The sequence below is a fragment of the Lutjanus erythropterus genome, chromosome 1 (genome assembly GCF_056507025.1).
Source record: "Lutjanus erythropterus isolate fLutEry1 chromosome 1, fLutEry1.hap2, whole genome shotgun sequence".
NCBI lineage: Eukaryota > Metazoa > Chordata > Actinopteri > Lutjaniformes > Lutjanidae > Lutjanus > Lutjanus erythropterus.
In genome coordinates, this window is record NC_139317.1 from 31,421,676 (window position 1) to 31,440,948 (window position 19,273).

General features: G+C 39.1%; 1 protein-coding gene across 1 annotated transcript in view; it reads left to right on the forward strand.

The window, feature by feature from the left end:
* Window positions 1-18,116, forward strand: part of LOC146333122 (talin-2) — a 152,974-nt gene extending 134,858 nt beyond the window's left edge. Inside the window, exons 44-58 of the mRNA XM_084719775.1 lie at window positions 1,717-1,818; window positions 1,987-2,106; window positions 3,226-3,372; window positions 5,386-5,552; window positions 6,480-6,663; window positions 6,837-6,962; window positions 8,518-8,634; window positions 8,869-9,054; window positions 9,167-9,274; window positions 10,570-10,675; window positions 11,325-11,449; window positions 13,665-13,853; window positions 13,959-14,141; window positions 14,341-14,466; window positions 15,591-18,116. Of these exons, the coding sequence (XP_084575901.1) occupies window positions 1,717-1,818; window positions 1,987-2,106; window positions 3,226-3,372; window positions 5,386-5,552; window positions 6,480-6,663; window positions 6,837-6,962; window positions 8,518-8,634; window positions 8,869-9,054; window positions 9,167-9,274; window positions 10,570-10,675; window positions 11,325-11,449; window positions 13,665-13,853; window positions 13,959-14,141; window positions 14,341-14,466; window positions 15,591-15,719 (2,115 nt within the window). The 3' untranslated portion in view covers window positions 15,720-18,116. The remainder of the gene's footprint in view (window positions 1-1,716; window positions 1,819-1,986; window positions 2,107-3,225; window positions 3,373-5,385; window positions 5,553-6,479; window positions 6,664-6,836; window positions 6,963-8,517; window positions 8,635-8,868; window positions 9,055-9,166; window positions 9,275-10,569; window positions 10,676-11,324; window positions 11,450-13,664; window positions 13,854-13,958; window positions 14,142-14,340; window positions 14,467-15,590) is intronic.
* The last annotated feature ends 1,157 nt before the right edge of the window (window positions 18,117-19,273 follow it).

The following is a 19,273-nucleotide window of genomic DNA, read 5'->3' on the forward strand; positions in this document are numbered from 1 at the left end:
TACCACAAAACATAATTTTGGTCTTTTATAGCACAATGACATCTGATTTAATCTGATGAAGAAGTGAAATATTCATTTTGAGTATATGTATACAAATATGGAATTTACCACAGCTGTAAGGTACTGTACTGGAAAAGCTTGAAAATGCTTTGGAAAAGGTGTAGGAACCCTGAACTTTCCTTGTACCAAGAGCCAATTTCTGCAACTAAAATCCAGTGGCCCAAGACTTGGTCCACTGTGCGTGGCCCCAAAGAGATTCAGCCTTCGAGCTTCCTGTCAGGTTCCAGGAAAAGACCTCAGTTTTCCACTTTTTGCTGCACCGATTGCTGAAATGAATAGAGGACAAAGTTGTGGTCGCCTGAGATTACAATATAATATTCCCATTTCAGCATAGTCTTGGTGAGTTGGCAAAATTGTATACTGGAAAAGTTCTTTTTTTTGGCAAGTGTCTCAATGTAGAAGAGCTAAAATACTGAAATACTGTTGAGAAAACAAGTGGAATAAATTGGTTAGAAGTTGATAGAGAGTACAGCGGAACTGGTAGGACAGCAAATGTTCTTCATGTTTTTCCAGGACGTTCCAGGATTTTTACAAATGACCATCATTTTCTAATTAAGATTTCCTTCTTGTCATTTTTACTTGAGTTCCTGTTCCTTTGTGTAGCATCTTGATTACAACCTCAGCGTCTCCAAGGCGCCATAAAAAGCCACTGATTAGCAAATTAATATAAATCACGAGCCACCGAAGCAGAGAAAAACTGACTGTCAACGCAGCCGCTGTCAGCCAGTGTTGGGTCTTCAGACCATCTTTCCAATTAACAGTCAAACTATTGGCAAGCGCATAAGGTGTGAAGCAAGAAAAAGCCTTTAATCTCAAGTACAGACAAACTAATTACATCCTTCCTCACTTTCCAGAGTGAGACTTATCACAGGGGGGGGAAAGTGCCTCAGGTGTGGGTCACCAGAGGGAGCGACATCTCTGCATCAACTTTGTGTCACATCATGAATAATTAGTGAAAGTGGTTCAGTTTGAGTTTGTGTGATGAGTGTGTTTGTTTTGTCCATGTGTGTATCAGTAGTTGATTAAAAGTAGATAATCCTCTTAGAAAATCCATCGACATAATGGTCACTTTGCTCTGGTTTCAGCAGAGGTGATTTAAAGGCTTTTCTGCTGAACTTCTTGTCAAGACCACATATTCTGAGGCGTTATTTCACTCTGCAAACATCATGTACTTGCGATTTTGTAGAGTCACTTCAGCACCAGAATGCTTTCCCCACATAGCGTCATCTCTCTCATCTCAGCTTTGCCGTGACACTCGGATGTGTCGTCTAATTTAGCCAAAATGTTAGAAACACAGGGTCTGCACTGCAAGCTGGTGATTGAATGTTTTTGTCCTTGATGCTATTTTAAAGCTGTAATTACAGAGTGGATTCAGTGGATAATTTATAATGAGTGTTTATCATTCATTCGGAGTGTTTATTTGAATATAAAATTACATGAACATTGGTTTTCAGATGAACTGATGCTTGCGCACCTGGCAGAATTATACTAATTGAAGGGTAGATTAGATTAAACACGTCGTTGCAGCTAAAAAACTGAATGATTGATTGTCTTCATATTTGAAGACGTTTGTACTGTTTTGTGAGGGGCAAACCAGTCATGCCTAAAATTGCAGTTTTGTATTAACTCTGTGTGTGTCTGTGTGTCTTTCCTCAGCTGGATGAAGGTACACCGCCTGAACCTGAGGGCTCATTTGTGGATTACCAGACCAGTATGGTGAAATACTCTAAGGCCATTGCTGTTACTGCTCAGGAAATGGTGAGCCTTCAAAAAACAGCTTACAATGTTAGACTGTTTTGGAAGTCTGACTGTGAAGTTTGATTAGATGGAAAAACTTTTAATATTAAATATTTTCAAACTTGCCAGTGTATGATTTAAGGAAGGTGGTATGTTTGGACTGACAGTCATTGTGTGTTTATCCCTCAGATGACCAAATCAGTGACATGTCCAGACGAGCTGGGGGCTCTGGCCTCTCAGGTGACTGTGGACTACAGCCAGCTGGCTGTTCAGGGACGACTGGCTGCTCACACAGCTGAGCCAGAGGAGGTGAGGACAGCCTGGGTGTCACCTAAAAAGAGACTGTCTTACCCATTATATGACTCTGCTACATCAGTGTGGCATCTTTATCTTCTTAACTATATTCCTTAGATGCATGCATGTAACTAGAATCACATCCGCTCTATACCAGAAACAAACATTGAACTAAATATTTAGAAGAAAAATGGGAGTCAGAGTTCAAGATAAAAAAAATGAGATGAAAATTGGCAAGACATGTGGAAAATACAGCAGACATCCACCAGTTCACAGATATGGAGGGAGAAATTTTTTCTTTTTTTTTTTTTTAAATCACACTCAAGGTCAAGAGTGAATTTTTAAACATGCATTTCCCATGCTGCAGAGAGTGTGGACTAATAGATGTAGTCCATGCACTTCTATATTTGAAATGCCACAAAAATCAGTGTTTTAGAAAATTGTATACAAAACTAGGCAAAAAATACTTGGGTATGATATCCCTGGTACTTTTTTGTGTAATTTTTAACTCAACTAAAGGTAATATATGAATGAGGGATATTTGGGAAAAAAAATCCTTATTATCAAGTAAGAAAGCTATCGCAAAGAAACGGAGTAAAGTGGTCCCTTCTAGCCAGGAACAATGGATAGAGATAGTAGAGAAAATCATTTTATGTAATGGGAAAACTGTCGCATTGTCTGAGATACAAAGAAACACAGCTGGAAGAAAAGTGGGAGAAATGGACCTTATTCAGATTCCAGATAAGCGATGAAGACTATGGAAAGAACCAACTGATTTAGTTGATGAAACTGAGTGAATGGATAGACTACTTAGAATGTAACCTTTTTCTTTTCGATATTTTGTTTTTGGGGCTTGTTTAAGTTCATCTACTGGTTTTATATGCATATAAATGTTGAAATTATCAATAAAAGCATGTGTGAAAAAAAGGCTTCATGCATCTAAAAAAATTGTATGTAGTACACACTGGATATACACCACGGTGGAGCTAAAACACATTTTCCGCATAAACATTTACACTACATGATTTAATTTTTAATCAAAATTGTGTCTTACCAAGACAAGTCGAATCAAAATTCTTTATTTTTGCATAAGAATAAAAGCGCAATAAACTTGTATTGTTCTTTGTTAACCAGATTGGTTTCCAGATCAAGACTCGGGTGCAGGAGCTCGGACACGGCTGCATTTTCCTCGTCCAGAAGGCTGGAGCTCTGCAGATCACCCCCTCTGATGGCTTCACCAAACGAGAGCTCATCGAATGTGCCCGTGCCGTCACAGAGAAGGTATTGAGCTGCCATAAAAGATCTTGTTGTTGTTTGTGTCTTTTATTTTGAAGATGTATGTAATTTATTTATTGGCATGTTGTCTTGTCATCAAGATTTATTTTGTCATCTGTGGATCCACACCAGTGCTGATATATTGATTTTCTTAGTTGTCCTGTACATTGACCCAAGACTTTGTCACATTTCTATCAACGTTAATTATGTGAACACCTCATCACTGAAGGCTGGAGGTTTTCCAGCTTGACCCAGTATGACTCAAACCAAACTAACTCTGTCCAGTACTGGAACAGTAAAACATTATTTTCTTGCTGTGCAATTCTCACCAAGTGATCCTGCTGTCATGGTATCAACAGCATAAGAGGGTTAGTGCCATAATTCATTTTATCATCTGCCTCCTGAATTAAAGCATTTTGGATGAAACCATTTGCTCAAGGCATGCTTGTGCTTCAAAGCCTGACTGTTTAATTCATAGTCCTTGGCAAAATACATTATTCTGCAGACTGTTTCAATAATTCATGCTCAAGTATTGCACAGATCATATCCAAGCAGTCCAGCTGCATTGTACAGATGTTTGACTGTGAATGCAAACAGATATTGGTTGTGGTTTTATTTGGGAATCCACTGCATTTCTCAAATTATGATTATTTTCATTTGATTCAACATTTAAATCAAAAGTTTATTTGTTTGCTAAATATCTTCATGACAAGCAAAGAAAAGCTTTGTCTGTGTAACCTGTGCTGCTTGTTCTATTTTGAAATCCTAACCCTTAACTTTTAATAGCTATTATTTCTTCATTTAAGAAGACAAGTGTCAGGAGTCTGGAAACATGAGTTAATCGGTTTGTACTGCCACTCAGGCATCTGTGAGGAAAACAAATGGAGTCTAAACCAGTTTGACGTGTGCTCATTTTGATGAGTGAGTGATGCTGTGCATTGCTCTGCACCGACATGGTGTTTTGCTGTCACAGCAGATTTTTAAATCCTCTTGACTCGACTGGTGTTTGGGCTTCTGAGTTGAATGCATTGTTTATCATGTGCCAAGGAGATGGATATCAAAAACAAAGAAAAATGGAAGTGTTCATCAGCATCTGTCACAGTGTGTTGCTTTGTTCTGCTCTGTTTTGACCAGTAAAGGTATGTTCAACTCCACTCCAACTGACCTAAACATAGAAATACTACTTTGCTATCCCCACTGCTTTTCAGACAGTTGGATTATTTGAAGTGGGGTTGCATGAGGTACTCATCAATAGTCAGTGTAGTAGCTACAGTAGATGCCAGTTGTCAGACCTCCAATCTGGAGAAGCAGTGAGGGGCACCAGCACAGAAGCTAAGCAATGTGCTGCTGTGGGCTTTTAGCCAGTTTAAAAAAAGGCCACGTAAAAAATCTGTATCAGTTAAAGTTATATTTCTAGCTATATTTAGAGTAATTTTCACTCCTTTAGTTTGCCATCAGACACTTTTCTGATGGAAAAATGCTGTTATATAAGCCAAATATTGCTCTCTCCAAACTAACCAAACTCCATAGGCTGAATGAGTAATTTAACCTCAGATAACACAGGAGTTGCTGATCTACTGCTGCTTCGATCTGTTAGTTTGCTTGTGTTATTGTGTGACTTCTGTGTTTCAAAAGACATTTGCAAGGTAAAATGACTGGTTTCACCTCTGTAATTTGGTTGGTTTGGAGAGAGAGCAATATTTGGTTTATGTAAATAGCAGTTTCCTGTTAGAAAAGGCTGTGTGATGACAAAGCAAAGAGGTGAAAATATTCTAAACATAATGCACACTTTTTTTTAGTAGCTACAAGATGTTTTGCTGCTGACCCTGACCCCAGTAGTTTATTGCTTACCTTTAATGCTGGTATTACTCTCTGCTATCAGTAAGTACTTCATACAACGCCACATCAAATAAGCCAAAGTAACCCTTTCAGGTAAAATGTGCTTTCCGCCTAAGTTCAAGACACCTGCACATCCTCACCTGTATGATTATAGGGTGTGATCCCTGTCTGTGTCCTCAGGTGTCCTTGGTCCTCTCAGCCCTCCAGGCAGGAAACAAGGGCACTCAGGCCTGCATCACAGCAGCCAGCGCAGTGTCTGGCATCATCGCCGATCTGGACACCACCATCATGTTTGCTTCAGCCGGCACGCTCAATGCAGAGAATGACGAGTCCTTCGCCGACCACAGGTTAGCGCTGGAAGCATGCCCGATTGTGTCTGTATACACTACTTGGTGTGCAAGACATCGCTACTATGAGACGTGCTTGGAGTCTGAAATCCGCCTTCCGCTTATCTTTCATCTGAAACTGACACAATGACGTATTAGCTGGTGAACAGGGGGGCAGGAAATCTCTTAAGTTAGAAACTACAAATTACCCTCAGGGTTTGAAAGACGGAAGAAGTGTCACATCTTTTACTGTTCTCTCTCTTAGACTAAAGACTCCTGTCAGAGGCAGGAATCCCATGCTGCTAAAAATAAGAACAAAACAGCAAAAGGTTTCAAAATTAGAGATGATTCTAGTTATATTCTATGAAATCTCACATTGTCATGCAAATGTCTTGTACAAGTTCATGATCTAGTGTAAACTTGGTTGGCCCAATTATTTCTGAATTATTAAAGTTCAAAGAGATCCATATCTAATGATCCAAGACACATTTTCAGTACATGCCACTATGACCGAAAATGATTAACCCAGATCCATACAGATAATTGTTAGTGGTACTGTTCTGTACCTCACTGAAGAATCATGAAAGCAGAAATGTAGAGAAGCCCTGTCGGGGCGAAATAAAAGGGAATCACTTTTTAGCTCAAATCATGTCATGCAGCTCCCTTGAAAATCAAGAAGAAACTTTGCAGCAGCTTCCTACAATATCTCTTGTCAAGTTTAGAGGAATAACTGACTGGCTGCATGATGTTACCTTTCCTCCTTTTGTCTGCAGTAGCTTTGATGTACAAATGCTTTTGGTATGAAAATGGAAGTGCACCAGTGTGTGTTATTTTGATGACTGTAATTCCCACATTTACATCTTGTTCCTGCTGGGATTAGATGTCTAAATCACACTTTTGTCTTCCACTGTTCATTCTCTTCCTGCCTCCTCGGCTCTTCTCTTTCAGGGAAAACATTTTGAAGACGGCCAAAGCTCTGGTCGAGGACACAAAGATGCTAGTGTCCGGCGCAGCTTCCGGTCAGGACAAGTTGTCTCAGGCTGCTCAGTCTTCTGCCAAAACCATTACCCAGCTCACAGATGTGGTCAAACTGGGGGCTGCCAGTATTGGCTCTGATGACCCTGAGACTCAGGTAAGCCAGTCTTGTTTTTCTTCCCTCATTTGTCCACTTGTCCTTTATTCACTGTGCCTATTATCAGAAACATGCAAGTATGAGCTGTGAATGGCAGTAACCTTTCAGAATTTTCTCTTTCCCAGGCTGAGTTGTGATAAATTGGCGTCTATCTCTCTGTCCTTTTTCTCTAGGTGGTTCTGATAAATGCTGTCAAAGATGTGGCCAAGGCGCTGGCTGAGCTCATTAGTGCCACCAAGTGTGCTGCTGGCAAGGCAGCAGATGATCCATCTATGTACCAGCTGAAGAGCGCTGCCAAGGTGAGGGGATGCCGGGGGTCTGCAGTAACCCAGAACGGACAAACCAAATACTGGCTCTAGAGAGGGCAAGTTTTGTGGTCACCATAGGTTTTCTTACATGCTTGGAGGAGAAAAGGGGAGGCAGTCTGCAAAAAAGCTGCAATGATTAGTCAATGAAGTAATTAGCTGTCAAGTTTTCAATTAATTGCCAACTATTTTGATAATCTTTTAATCCTTTTTAGACATTTTTGTTAAGGAAAAATGTCCAAATTCTCTGAGTTTTTCCTCAAATGTAAATATTTTCTTGTTTCTTTAGTCCTCCATGACACTAAACTGAATATCTCGAGACATTTGAGGACATCATTTTGGGTACTTTCGCCATTTTCTGACATTTATGAATCAAACAACTAATCATTTTATCAAGGAAACATTGAAACATTAATCTATAATAAAAATAATTGTTAGTTACAGCCCTAATCTGCAGGCTCATCACTAGATTCCCCTAAATCCCACCCACTGGTTCCTTAAAAAATCAGAATCAGGTGTTTCTTTGTGTTGATACGAAACTATTTCTGTTATTTTCTTTTTTCCACAATGATAAAAAATTGTCTTATTCTTTCTTGCAACTGATAAGAAAATTCTAAATCTACAATGATGGAAATAGTTACATTATCCCACATACTGTGTGCATAGCAGACATTCTCCTCCTCCTCAAGCCGTGCCATTAATCAGCTCCAGCACCTCCCCTGACATTATGAATCCTGTTCACTGAGTTAAAACTGGAGACTGTCTCACTAATGTAAACAGTGGATGGTCTGGATAACAGGGTAAATGGGATATTTGTATCCAAGATAAATCAGCTGAATCCTCGGCTTCAACACATCGTTTCAAAGCCACAGTTCACAATCCACCGATGGAGCTACCGACTGCTCATTATCACCTCGAGCTGTGAAGTTTTTGGAAAAAGAAACTGACAGTTTCACAGTCTGTGGCATGTGTCATGGAGTCTTTCAGATGATAACATGCCTCACATGCAGTTTTAGGACCTGAGGTGAAAAAAAATCCTGTAAACCATCTGTAAGATTTTAGTTTCAAGTGTTGAGGGTTGTCAGCTTTCCTACATGGGTGCTGTGCGCCCCCTGGCTTTGAGTGTGATGTAGTGCACCCTCACAGTCCAGTGCAATGCCCAAACCACAGCAGAAGACACAAGGGGTTTCTACTTCGGCTACTGGGCATATTGAAAGGACATTTAAGGGAGCCACTGTGATAATGAACACAGCTTTTGAAGTTAGAGTAGCACCTGTATTGTGTAAGCTGTGTTACTGATGTTGTAAGAGAGTTTAGTGTAAAATATGGCTGGATGTGGCTGCTTTTGCCTCGGTGTATTTTTCACGTTCTCTATTTGCTGCCTGAAGAAAAAATGCTCATAGCATCAATAGTAGAGGTAATAACCAATTCAAATTTCATCCATTGAATTAAATTGAATTAAACTCTAATACACAAAAGCATGTTTTGATTTGAATTTTGATGTAAATGAACAACTTTTCAATCAGATTTTTTTCATTTTTTCCATCAGGTGATGGTTACCAATGTGACGTCCCTGCTGAAGACGGTCAAGGCTGTCGAGGATGAGGCCACTCGGGGCACCAGAGCACTAGAGGCCACAATTGAATGTATCAAACAGGAACTGTCGGTGAGGATGACTGGAGGGCACGAGCTTGGACGGACAACAGTATCACCAGTGTCATCCAGGATTAATTACATATGTCTGATTGATGCTGAAAGATGCCTTTGATTTAAGAATAATATTTTGGGTCGTCATGAAAATGTTAACATAGCAAGCAGTTTTTTGTTTTTTTTTATCAGTCTTTCTCTAAAATTTGTATACTAGCTCTCAAATGACACCCCCCTGCCTTGTTGTCCCCAGCTGTTTCAATCTAGGGACCCTCCCAACAAGACAACCACACCTGAGGAGTTCATTCGCATGACCAAGGGCATCACCATGGCAACTGCTAAAGCAGTGGCTGCAGGGAACTCTGCCCGGCAGGAGGACATCATCCATACAGCCAACCTGAGCCGCAAGGCTATTTCAGACATGCTCACCACCTGCAAGGTTTCTTTGTTTACCCTAGCAATAGAAAAAAAATCTATTTTGTTTGTTGTAGAAAACATAAAATAAAGTGTAAGATTTCTGTTGGTTCAGTTTCTGTGTTTTCATCTTTTAGCAAGCGGCCTACCATCCAGAGGTCAATGAGGAGGTGAAGAACAGAGCGCTGATGTTTGGATTAGAGTGCACAACCGGATACATCGACTTACTGGAACAAGTACTATTGGTAGGTTTAACATTGTGTCAGAGAGTATCTTCAGAGAAGTAAAAATTTCTATTTCTTGTTTTTGATGTTCTCTGTGAGCATGCACAAGTAAGACAGTGAATGTCTATGTCATTAACAATTTTAGATGTATTAATTATGCTCTCACATGCTAAAATAATTTTTTTGAACATCAGTGTTGATGGTAAATGTAGCCAATTGAAACAGTATTTTTCAGTGCTGCTATATTGACAGAGAGAGCTTCCCAATTTGTTTTTCTTCCTGTGTCCAGTGTTGTCACAGTGATGTAGTTGGTGTTAAGAAAGAATTACAGGATATTTGAACTTGGATTTTTAGTCTCCACCTTTGGGTAGCCAGAGGATGAGCTAGATGATTATTTTTTCTCTTAACACTGTGTTTTGGCCAGCAAAGTAATCGCTATTGGCTCCACAAGTAGGCGAACTCAGTTTATTTGGTCAATATAGCACACACTGAGGAATTTGATTTGACATCCACATAAATCCACGTGAGCTTCTTATTCTTCTATTAAATTCTTCTTATATTGTTTTGAATTTATTAAAAAGTTGGCAGTACACTATGTATGAAAATGATCAGATAAATTGTAAAATTTGTGTCTGATTATTCCATATCTGTTTGAAATGGCATGATGATCACAGATGAATTTTTAAATCTGATGTCTTATTTTTATTGGCACACATTTACATAAACTGGAAACATTCTCTATTTAGCTTATGTATCATTTTATATCCATTAGATGAAGCTGATGTCGTATATTTAATATTTTTAGAAATTAGCAAAGATGGATGATTTAATAATTCATAGCTCCTACCTACCTATGAACCAGATCTGGTATCACTGTGAACAATCAATTATTAACTGTCAACAAAAACAAAGAAGTGTTTTGACTCTTCAGATGTTCATTTATTTTTTCTATTAAAGTCAAAATCAAAAAAGTGAAAATAAAATGCTTTATATGTCAAATCAGATATCATTATTAATATTGTTATAGCTATTGATCAGCTGTAATTTCATTAACAGAATAATAGGTAAAAATATACATTTCCCATTATCACCCCTGATATATATTCTGCATCCTTAAATTGTACATCATTTAATTTAGGTATGCCTCACTTTTTAAAACTTCAAAAATAGTATATTACTATATTATTTCTTTGCAGTGCCATCCTTAGTAGAAACTACCTCCTGCTTTTTGGCAGAGCACACAACCAGAGAGAATGTTGTCTGAGTCTCTCCAAACATGGTGGTCTTTTGTTTAATGTGTGTTTTTGTGTGTGTAGGTCCTGCAGAAGCCCACTGGAGAGCAGAAGCAGCAGCTGGCAGCTTGCTCAAAACGAGTGGCAGGAGCTGTCACAGAGCTCATCCAGACTGCTGAGGCCATGAAAGGTAATGACTGACACACACACCTCTCACCTTTTACAGTGTTAGAACTCAAGTCTTCATCAGTAAGTGATAACTTTTATTAATTTCCTAATGAGGCTTCCTACAGAATTGGTCATTGTTGATAATCCCCAGTAGGAGGCTCCTGCATCTATAACAGAATACATTTCAATTTCCCAAATAACAACAGAAACAGCCCATTAAACAAACTTTTTGGTAATACCCCTGTCCTCCTTCTCTTGCCACAGATGGAGGTAAGTTAGCATTGTTTTCTGTACTGTGACTTATTTCACCAGTTGTGAGCTGTTCAACACGTTCTCTCCTCAGCGCTTACATTGATTCATTGAATCTCATTTTGAAGTCCAGCTGCTCGCAGGCTTCTCGAGTGCATAGAGTCTGCTCCATCCATCGTGCTTTGTTTTATGTGCCATCTCATTCTGAATAAATCACTCCATCTTCATTGCAGTGAATGGCAGTTTGTGGCATCCATCAGCTATGCATGGGATGCGGTGATTTTTTTGTGTGTGTGTGTGTGATCACAGTGTTGTTGTTGTGAGGCATGATGTTTTGACACACTGTTTGTGAAGTATTTTTTGACCCCCTGTTTTAAATTTGAAATCTTAATGTTGACTGCATGTGTGCATGCGTGCCTCAGGTTCAGAGTGGGTGGACCCCGAGGATCCAACAGTGATTGCAGAAACGGAGCTGCTCGGAGCGGCAGCGTCCATCGAAGCAGCTGCTAAGAAGCTGGAGCAGCTCAAACCCCGAGCCAAGCCCAAGGTGGGTGACTGTTTGACTGATAACTCAGTGGGACTTTATCCATGGGCAGAGAGCTGGTTTCACTACAGTGTTATTCCTAAATGAGCTGCAGAGCTGTAGAAAATATGGTGTTTTTTTTGCTGTTTCACAGTTTTCATCACATTGATTTATAGAAATGTATAAATTGTCTGCAGAAGGTGGTAGTAGTAGGAAGTGAATAGAAAAATAACACCACCGCAATGGAGATCTGTAAAAATACAGATGTAATATTAGCAAAATACTACTACTATTAATTTTGGCCTCCGGTGATGGTATTTATTTCATTAGTGGCTAATTTTAACTGCTCTATATACTGTTGAGTAATTTGTTTCCAGTGGTGGAAGAGGATGATTACCATAACGATATAAAGATACTCCATTAGTATTATCCATTATCTATAAAATGAATATGAATGCATCGGTGTGTAAGTAGTAGAGATCATGTCCTCTACAAAAAAGATAAATTAGAGGAGTTGTGAGATTTTTGGGAGAAATTAAGATGCACAAAATGTTCGTAATTGTTCAGAACCTTTTCAGTCTCTGTGTTTTGTGAGATATTGCGTGATTTCACCTCTTTGGGCCTCATGCGGTTATTTAAATGAAACCATATGAGAATCCTACATGACACCTGTGGCGAGGATCCCAACAGACACGGGTTTTTTTAAATGGGTGGTTTTGTATTGTATTTTATAAGTTCATAGATTTTTATATTTTAAATAATAATGCAGCTCTCAAATACATTTAGTGTGTATATAGTGGAAAGCATAATATCTCCCTATGAAATGTGTTGAAGTTGGAATATAAAGTGAAGTATAAAGTAACTTAAAATGGAAACACTTGAGAAAAGTACAAGTACCTCAATTACAGTACTTGAATGAGTTTATTACATATAATACACAAATGAGTCATTTCAAAATCATCATGTCTGTCTTTGTAACCATAATGAGTTTTAGTGCTTTTTAGATTTAACCTTGTTTTTTTTGACCAGAATGTCTTTGGACTGAACAGCATATATAGCATGTATATTAAGCATTAAGCACACAATATTTTTTGTTTACCCTTCTCAATGTTCTGTCTGTAAACATCATTATGTTGTTTTGTGGCTTCTATTAAGTTTCAGTGTCAATATTAGTGCAATTTCACACTAACAAAATGACAAAAAGGTTTTGTATTTTGACAATCACAGACAGGGTGCTCTGTGTCTTGTGCCGTCTCCTCCCCGTTTACGTTTTCCCATCTCATTTCCTTTGACCTTGATTTAAGACCACAACTAAACCAGAGCCTCTTTCCTTCAACCTCCCATAACAATCACAGACACTCATGTTTTGTCCACTTTATTGGATGTCCATGCCTATCAGAGTTTTACTTTATGAGTTTTATCTCTGAAGCTGATACTTTCCTCATTGTTGAGTTAAAAAGTCACTGAACTCCACTACCTCCACATTTTATTATCTTCAGCCATCCCCTACTTCCATAAAACACATCTCCCAAGTGTCCTCCTCCTCCTCCTCCTCCTCCTCCTCCTCCTCCTCCTCCTCCTCCTCCTCCAATCATGTATCCATCTGTGGTAGCTATAGCTAAAGCCTTTCCCAGTATATGTCCTGTGGCTCCCAGTTAACCCCTCCCCTCCCTCCCTGCCTGCCCCCACCACCGGAGGCCTTCTCTGCAGGGCTCTGTCTGATATGTTTGATATATTAGGTTGTTATTCAGTCCCAACTATATATCAAACATATTCCTACAGTGTCCCGCTCTGTCTACAGACTTGTGCTGTGAATGTGTTTGTGTCTGAAAGTGTGTGTGTTTGTGTGTGTGTGTGTGTGTGTGTGTGTGTGTGTGTGTGTGTGTGTGTGTGTGTGTGTGTGTGTGTGTGTGTGTGTGTGTGTGTGTGTGTGATTTAATCAGGCAGACTTGAGTATGATTGAATGTGTGCTTCTTATCAACTGTTGCTGTGTAAAAAGTTGCTTTGTACTGTATCTGGCTGTGTGACACTTTCTGAAGTCATGTTTTGTTTATCTTAGTCACAAGTGAGTCAGTATTGATAGAAAAATTATTAATCAGATGTAACTTTTTCTATTCCAAAAAAGGATTTATTTAGCTGTTTAAGTTTATTTATTTATTTAAGTGACACTGACGGCAACAAACGTTAGCCTAAGGTAGGATGTCACCCGTACTGACTGACTGGTCTCTTTCCCCCTCAGCAAGCGGACGAGACACTGAACTTCGAGGAGCAGATCTTGGAGGCAGCCAAGTCCATTGCTGCAGCCACCAGCGCTTTGGTCAAATCAGCCTCAGCTGCCCAGAGAGAGTTGGTGGCTCAGGGCAAAGTTGGACTCATCCCTGCCAATGCTGTGGATGATGGACAGTGGTCCCAGGGGCTCATCTCTGCTGTAAGTATGGAGTGAAGGGCTATTTTTACTCAGTCTGACAATCCAAACAAAATGACTTAAAATGTTCTTTCTCTGCTTTTTTTTTTCTCTGCTTCTCTCCTTCAGGCACGTATGGTGGCAGCAGCAACCAGCAACCTGTGTGAGGCAGCAAATGCCTCGGTGCAAGGCCACGCAAGTGAGGAGAAGCTCATCTCATCAGCGAAACAGGTGGCAGCCTCCACCGCCCAGCTGCTGGTGGCCTGTAAGGTGAAGGCTGACCAGGACTCTGAGGCCATGAGGAGACTACAGGTACAGACACACTCCGAACAACACGCATTTTGTTCAACTGCTTTATTTAGCTTTAATTAGCTTTCATAAACAGCGGCAAGTGTTTTCGTTTACTACAGAAGGTTTTCAGTGCTTCAAGATCAATGTAATAATAATGGGTTCTTGTCTTTTTATGCCGATGTTAGTTGTCTCGAGTGATCTCTTTCTTCTTTCTTTTTAGATTGCTGGAAATGCCGTAAAGAAGGCATCAGATAACTTGGTGCGGGCAGCTCAGAAAGCAGCATTTGACAAAGCAGATGATGACAACGTGGTGGTCAAGACAAAGTTTGTGGGTGGAATAGCGCAGGTAAGAATGTCATTATCAGGTGTAATGTCGGGGGGATTAAAAACAAACCCGTCTTATTAACCTGTACATTCTCTCACATTCCTTATGTTCTCAGAAAAGATGATATTCCTCTGCTTCACTCAATTCAAATACTGTATTTGTGACTTTACAAATTTGGAAACTGTGTAGTACACTTGCATGCATACACAAACACAATCAGGCTGGTAAATGTACACAAACACACCAACCATAGGGGAGATATTGAGAAATGTTAATTGGATTGTCTATTTGTTAATATTTGCTATAATCATATTTGACTTTTTACTTAATTTTTTAACTTAATTTTTGACTGGGTGTGTTTTAGAGAACCCCTCTTAAAGTGGAAACAGACCACCTTTTTGCTTTAACTTATAATTATGAAGTAAATGTTGATTGCACTGTGTAATGAGAATAGAATAATGACACCATCTGGGTTTAGATTGGCCTCGCTTTCACTATGCAGATTTGTCTGCCACAGAACATGATTTTTCCCAGGAAAATGTGTCCATTGTAGACTAAATGAATGAACAAATTCATGCTTTTTCTTCTAATGTTTTCTCCTAACGTCACTCTCCCCTCCACCCTGATGCCAGCCCCTGCTGTAGTTACTTGTTTGTGCAAAGCAATAACCTTAATCTCACTATGGTGTTACTTTGGAGTGCACATCATTACAATGGCGTATGCCTCTTCACAAATTCAATATAAAATTGTGACAATTTCAATTTACCTCTTGAGTGAACAAGCTTCTTTCTTCTCTTTTATTTCCAAAGTGGTGGTAATGGTGGTGGTGGTTGATAATTTCACAGAGCTAGACTCTGAGGAAGTAGAAAGATAAGTGTGTTCTCCCACCGAACAGTGTTTGTGTGTGTGTGGTTATGGTTAGGAATAGCAGTGTAAGGTCAGCACATAAGGACAGAGAAACAGATTTTGATACAACACCTGCTGTCTTTGTTACAGCGGCACAACAATAATACCATCTGGAAGCACTGGGGGGCTGAAAAGCTGTCCTTTTCCACTTTAAGCTGTTATTTCAAATATGTTTTAAGACAGAAAATAAAAACAAAATGTTAGGTGATTTAAATGTTGTTGTTTTTTTGTCTGTCCAGATCATTGCAGCCCAGGAGGAAATGCTGAGAAAAGAGAGAGAGCTGGAAGAAGCCCGAAAGAAACTGGCTCAGATTAGACAGCAGCAGTACAAGTTCCTGCCCAGTGAACTACGGGAGGACAACAATTAATTAGACAAACTGGCCATCACTGCTGCATAAGCAGTGTGAGGAGCACATCTGTGTTTGTGTGTGAATTTGTGTCATTTTTAATGACACACTTGGACAGGTATGTTGCCTATTGTGACTTCAAATATGTTCTGACTGATTTAGCAAACCAGTAACGCCCGAGTCTGCAGTGAACACGTTCGACTGAGTCCACATGAAATGAAGAGATCTCAAAATCAACTACTATAAATACTACTGTGTGGAACTGACTACTTCTTGAAAAACAACATAAAGATTGTGGTGATTTGACTGAAAAACTGCTTTTTGTCCTCATGTATAGCATAACTACTTTGTGATCTGAACCAGAATGTGACATGCTTAGGACAAACCGCACAGCTCATATGCTCTCATGTTTGCCCATAAGCTACAGTTTCTTTTTTTTCTTTCCTTTTGCAGCTCTAGATCACACACTTATAAGATGAAGAATTGATTGTATTGCCGTTCATGTGATATAGCCGTTTAACTTCAGCGTCACAAAATGATTTCAGCTTGGTACTCTGATATTTGTACGAATGTTGGCCTTTAAGCTCCGATTTGGCACCTTAATATCTGTTTGAATCATGTGATGTGTCTTTGATTTAGTGGTCATTAAGCCTAATATGAAGGAAGGATTTTTTTGCATATTGGTGTTTCTTGGACCACACTGTAAATCTAATAATGGACAGTTGTTTTTTTGGGAATGTTATTTCAAAGTAGACAGTGATATAAGCGTCTCTGCTTTCATTCTTGATTTGTTTTTTTTTATGCTGATGTTGATGGGCTCTACATGCAAAATGTCTTTTTAAGATGCAACAAGTTCTACACATTTGTCTCAGCCCTTCAGTATAGTTGTCATCATGTGCAGCCGTAGAATGTTAAACATGATGTTACAATGTGAATGCTTTTCTACACAGGACGACGTATTACCATAGAAGGAATATTTATTACTCACGAGTATTTTTAGCAGAGAGGAGGGCAGAAACAGTCTTTACTACCATGAGCTGAGCCTGTGTTGGCCTCCAATCAGATAACTTCCCTGATCCTTCAAACACCTTTTTTTATTCCTTGATCATTTCAGGTATTGAGACCTTCATACAGTATCAAGTTTGATCATGATGCAATAACATGGATGGTGCTTTAGGGGGCAGCATTGGGCTCCCTTTTCACCGCGCAAACTTCAAGTAATAATACCGGAGATGATATTGTATTAAATATGTGGTTAGAGTAACCAAGCTGTAGGGCTGAATGATTTTGAAAAAATATCTAATTGCAATTATTTTGACTGATATTGTATTGGCAATATAATCTGTGATATTAGAGGGAATGGTAGTTTTTACATAATTATTCTCATTTTCATTGAAAAACATGTATTAAAATGATTGTGTTTATGTGATTTTGCAGGGATCTGTATCAAACAAAGTTGTTTCCTTAAATCGGTAAAATATGATGTGTAGGCCGGGAAATCTCTGCAACACTGCAGCAGTGTTTAGAAATAGTATTTTGACACACATTTCACCTGAAACAACTATTGGGCATCCTTTGATTTGAAAATTGCAGTAGACCATAATGTGATTTTGATAAAATTTCAATTATTGTTCAGTCCTACCAGACAGATTGATTGGCTACAACATCATGCAAATTAAGAATACCTGTAAATACCTCAGATTTCTTGAATCAATCGAATGCCATGCAGTGCTGCTTCTTTGCTTTATCTGACAAACTCCCTGTAGATTTACTTTTTTTTTTTTTTAGCCCTTTTACTGTTAGTGATAAGATTCTAGTCATTTTTCCAGCAATATTCAACCACTGCCAAGGATTTGATTTTAGTCAATTCACCTCCAATTCTGTTAATTCAGGAAACAGCTAAATTGAATTTCTGAAAATAACTTAGCAATAAGCTAATTCTAACCAATAAAAATGCATAAGAATTGATGTTAAAGGACCAGTGTGCAGGATTTTGTGGCATCTAGTGGTGTGCTCGTACTACAAATGCCATCTCACCCCCCCCTACCAAGCATGTATGGTGGCCATGAAACTACTGGAGAACCATTGCATTGCAGCATGGCGGCCTCCACGGAGGAGGACTCAAGCCTGCTATAGATACAAAGGGCCCATTGTAACTCAACAAAAACACAACACGTCTCATTTTCAGGTGATTTATACACTAATAAAAACATTCTTAGGAATATTCCATTTCTGCCGTATTCTGCCATTACAGCACGGCAAATATCTTACACACTGCACCTTTAAAATGTGTGAATTGAAAGTGAAGTGACTGCAAAGCTAATCACAGCAGTTAATCCTGTTTTGTCCATCAGGTGCTCCGTGCGACTTAACTGAATATACTATTTGCTGCAATAGAGGAACCTTTTTGTTTACCGAGTTTGATTGTAGTGCGTTTTGTTCCCTCGTCTTATTATACGGGCTGTGTTTCGATATTAAACTACAGTATATTTGTAAGATTTAGGTCCTGCTGTGAAAAATGCATGGCTTTGTGCTTCAGATGCATCTCTTTGTTTATCCAGCGACAGAGTGAAACCTTTAAGGATGCACTGAGTGATTCTGACCTCTACCCACAGACAGACAGTATAGCTAAATAGCTAAAAACAGGCCATCACTTTTCTGTTTTTTTTTAACAGTTGAATTCAGAGGTGTTTTCTGGCATTGTATTTTGTGTGTGAGCTTGGGAGGGAGGGCGGAGTGGGGGGGTCCACTGCTCATCATTAAAGTCTGTAGTGTTATTATTAGTGCCTTAGTCCGGAGCCCATACAGTGTCTGGTCTGCTTTGAGTGACAGCTTCACCTCATCGGTCAATAGAAGGTACTGGACAAGCAATCTTTCTAGGAATGTAGGTCCATGTTGGTGGGTTTTCTAACGTTTGTTGTCCCACTTGTTAACATACTGTTCCTCTTTAAGTGCTGAACCAACTGAGTCCCCTTTACTTTAATTCTGCCACATGTAAGGCCTTTTGGGGATGACAGAGGAACTGTCCGCATTCCATGGGCATGTACTACAGTGTACTACAGTGCTTCTAAACTGCGGCAGACTGGAGGTTCAGGTCTGTCAACTGCTTTATTGTACGTTATGAAGTCACTGAGATTTTATGGATGGGCTCTTTTTTTCCTCGTGCTTTTAAGCCTCTATGAAAGATAAATGTGATAAGAACATTTCAATATATATTTGTCACCATTAAGATGTTGTGACGCATTTCAAAGATGTGGAGTAAATTGAAGTGTTCTATATGTTTCTCCCTCCCTCACAAGAAATAAAATTATGAAGTTACTACAATAAAGATAACTGATAACATACGATATAAAAGATATTTATCTGGCCTCAATAAAACTATTTTTTGTATTCACTGAAAATAAAGCATTTCAATGTAACTTTGTGTGTCAAATTTCCTTTTGTGGTTATTTCTTTGGTGGAGCAAAGATGGAAATGTGTGTGCATTTTACACTTTTTCATCATATCCTCACTTTATGGTTTATAAACAAACATTTATACAAAGTAAAGTAAAGTAGCAGACGTGGCTTCAAAAT